Here is a 3,297-nt window from a genome sequence, read left to right on the forward strand (position 1 = left end):
TCCACTTACTAGGGGTAAAATATAAATCAATAGACATGCCCAAGTGACCTATTTACTTCAGCTATAGCCTACCTGCCTACTGTTATTACCCAGTTAATTCATATTATCAAATTAATCCAATGATTAGGTTTTAGGTCTCATAAACTCATCATTTTACCTCTGAATACTCTTGCATTGTTTCACACTTGAACTCTGGAGAATATGTCATATCTAAACCATAAGGGCTTACAAAGAGCATGAATTCATTTATCATAATTCTGGAGTATGGAAGTCAAGTGCAAGGGAACTTTTTGGTCCTTTTTTATAAGGGAGGGCATTAAACCATTCCTGAATGATCTGTCATGAATTTGTCACTTCTCCAAGGCCTCATCTCTGAGTAGCACCATTCTGGGTGTATGATGTTAATATTCCGGGGAACAAACAATGGCAGTGTTTATAAGTACATGTTGCAAGAGAGTAGGGGGTGTTAATTGAGAAAATGTGGTACAGGTGGAAATGCATAAAGCCTTTTACTGAAAACAAGAGTCCCTCATTTTTATTTTCCACCAGGATAATTTCTCCTAACCTGTCACAATGTTTTACCCGCCACCTTGAAAGCAGAGGTCTTTGTGGGCTTTCCTTTTATTCTGAGGTATTTTCATACAGAGACAGCCAGAAAACCTGAGAGACCCAGTGGCTTTTACTTTCATAATTGGAAAGGATAATTAAGTATGCCCTATGTCTTCCTGGGTTCTTAAAATGTGGCCATTTCCATGTTTTCTCAAGAAGTTTAATCAGTACTTGAGTCATCATAAAAATAGAAAACGGAGATAAAGGCAAACATCAAGAACATACATAGATGTATGCCATTTACTTCCTATTAAATTAAAATCCACATCATTGTGAATTCATTGCATTTGTACACACAAGTTTATGTACTTTTTTTAAAGAAATTTGGTGTGTGTGTGTGTAGCAAATATCATATCATCAATTATTTATTTCTTTTAATTTATTATGTACTTACAACTACTTTGCTATTTGGCATTTTTAATATTTGTTTGCTTATCCACTTTGTGTCCCAGACATGAGGCAAGTGATTTGAAACAAGGAAGGAGTACTCCATTCTGAAGCAAAAATGGTGCCATTGTACAATATTTTTGGGAAGTGAATGTTTGTGGAGGACAGATAATCAATTGATGGGACTGATAATGAGGAAGAGGGAAAGAAATTCTTCTGGAAATTATGGAGATGATGAATTTAATAATTTCATTACAAGATATTCTTTGCCACGGTCATTTTAATTCTTTTTTTAATAGCCTAACATTGTCAGACTCCTTTGCTTTTCAAATATCATGGATTTGTCCAACTCACTGAAGACTTCCCTGGTTGTCGAACTCTGCCAAAAATCATTTTCTCTTAAAAATTTTAAACACGAAACTGATCTTTTCCATTCAAGGAAGACGTTCTCCTGCACACTGCATTTAAACATTTTTGCTTTGGAATGTAACTCACCATCTTTTTTATTTTGGGGTTGTTTTAAGGTCTATTTCTGTCACTTAATTGATTAATGTTAATAAGTGAATGAAAAAACTTAACCAGAATGTAATATTCACTAGTCTATGAACTCATAAATTCACAATGAAACAGGCACAAAAATATGTAAAAGGCAGTTAATAAGCATTTACTAAATCTTAGTGTAATTAAAATAATGCATGAATAGGAGAATGAGCAAAGAAAACTGAGAAAATTAAAAATTTGAGGATAATTTTTTCAGAGATGGAGACAATATGCTCATTTAAGACAAAAAATCAAGCAGGATATGTTTGTACAGTTGCAACGTTTTTAATAATTAGACTTCAGTACAAAGACATATTTAATAAATTAAACTACATGAAAGAATTTTCCTTCTGTGTATCATGCAATATATTAAAAACTTTCACTATAAATATGCACATATCTAAAATGTACATTCCATTCTGAAGCAAATTTATCTACAGATATTAAAATTACTTAAGTCCATCTTTTATTTTTCAGTTTTTGCAGGGCCTCTTTCACATCTTTGTTCCGGAGGCTATAAATCAGAGGGTTCAACATGGGAATCACAAGGGTGTAAAACAGTGAGCTCATTTTGTCCTGATCTAGAGAGTAGGAAGAACTTGGTCGAAAATACATGAAGAGCATAGTTCCCTGGAATACTGCAACTGCAGTTAGGTGGGAGGCACAGGTGGAGAAAGCTTTGAGCCTCCCCTCAGCAGAGCGGATCTTTAAGATAGATGAGATGATGTAGCAATAAGAGACCAGGACTCCAGAAAAGGTACTCAGTTCAATAAAACCAAAAATGGTGAATATCGCTAACTCATTGACCTGTGTGTCAGAGCAAGACAGTAACAGGAGAGGAGGGACATTGCAAAAGAAATGATTAACCTCATTAGATCCACAGAAACATACGCAAAATGTTAATGTTGTGTGTATCAAAGCATCTCCCAGCCCAACAAGGTAAACTCCAGCCATGAGTAGATAGCAAACTCTGCTAGACATGTTGACTGTATACAGCAAGGGGTTACTGATGGCCTTGTACCAGTCAAAGGCCATCACTGCCAGCAGTAGACACTCAGAATCTGCAATGATACAAAAGACCAAGAACTGCACAGCACAGCCAAGGAAGGAAATTGATTTATTTCTGGCAAATATGTCGACCAGCATCTTGGGTCCAATCACTGTGGAGTAGCAGAGGTCACAGAAGGAGAGGTGGCTGAGGAAAAACTACATTGGTGTGTGAAGCTTGGAATCCACTCTAATTAAGAAGATCATTCCAAGATTCGCCAGAATATTAATGAGATAAACAAGTAGAAACATAGCAAATAGGGTGCTCATCATCCCAGGGTTAATGGCAATTCCTGTGAAAATGAATTCAGTCACTGAGGAACAATTTCCCCTGTCCATTCTTCTTTGTTCTTGCCTAAACTTTTGGAAAAATTATATAAAAAGATAGATTTGTGTTTTATTCTTTACATTCACAAGTATCTATATGGCAGAACGCCACTTCTTTCTGTGATCTTCTTTTTTAGTCTCAGAAAAACAAACATGCATATATCACTCTTTAAAGAATAATTGCATCTGCTTGACAATCATAATGAATAAATCCAAGAAAGCAGATGGAAAGTTCTGATTCAAATCTGAATGTTATTCAAGAAATATATGCCTTTCTACAATTTCATTAATTTCTCTGGATCTTACCCCTTACATTAGGGAGTTTACTTTTACTATACTGAAATCTGTGTTCATCTGCCAAATAATATGGAGGCACACTAGAGAGAC

The 3,297-nt window shown here is 35.3% G+C and overlaps 1 protein-coding gene across 1 annotated transcript; it reads right to left on the reverse strand.

The window, feature by feature from the left end:
• Positions 1-1,989: 1,989 nt before the first annotated feature.
• Positions 1,990-2,925, reverse strand: LOC124959169 (olfactory receptor 5W2-like). Its single transcript, XM_047517786.1, is given in 1 exon segment — positions 1,990-2,925. A coding segment is annotated over 1 exon segment (933 nt). The 5' UTR covers positions 2,923-2,925.
• Between the last annotated feature and the right edge of the window lie 372 nt (positions 2,926-3,297).

This window comes from Sciurus carolinensis, chromosome 11, assembly GCF_902686445.1.
Source record: "Sciurus carolinensis chromosome 11, mSciCar1.2, whole genome shotgun sequence".
Classification (NCBI taxonomy): domain Eukaryota; kingdom Metazoa; phylum Chordata; class Mammalia; order Rodentia; family Sciuridae; genus Sciurus; species Sciurus carolinensis.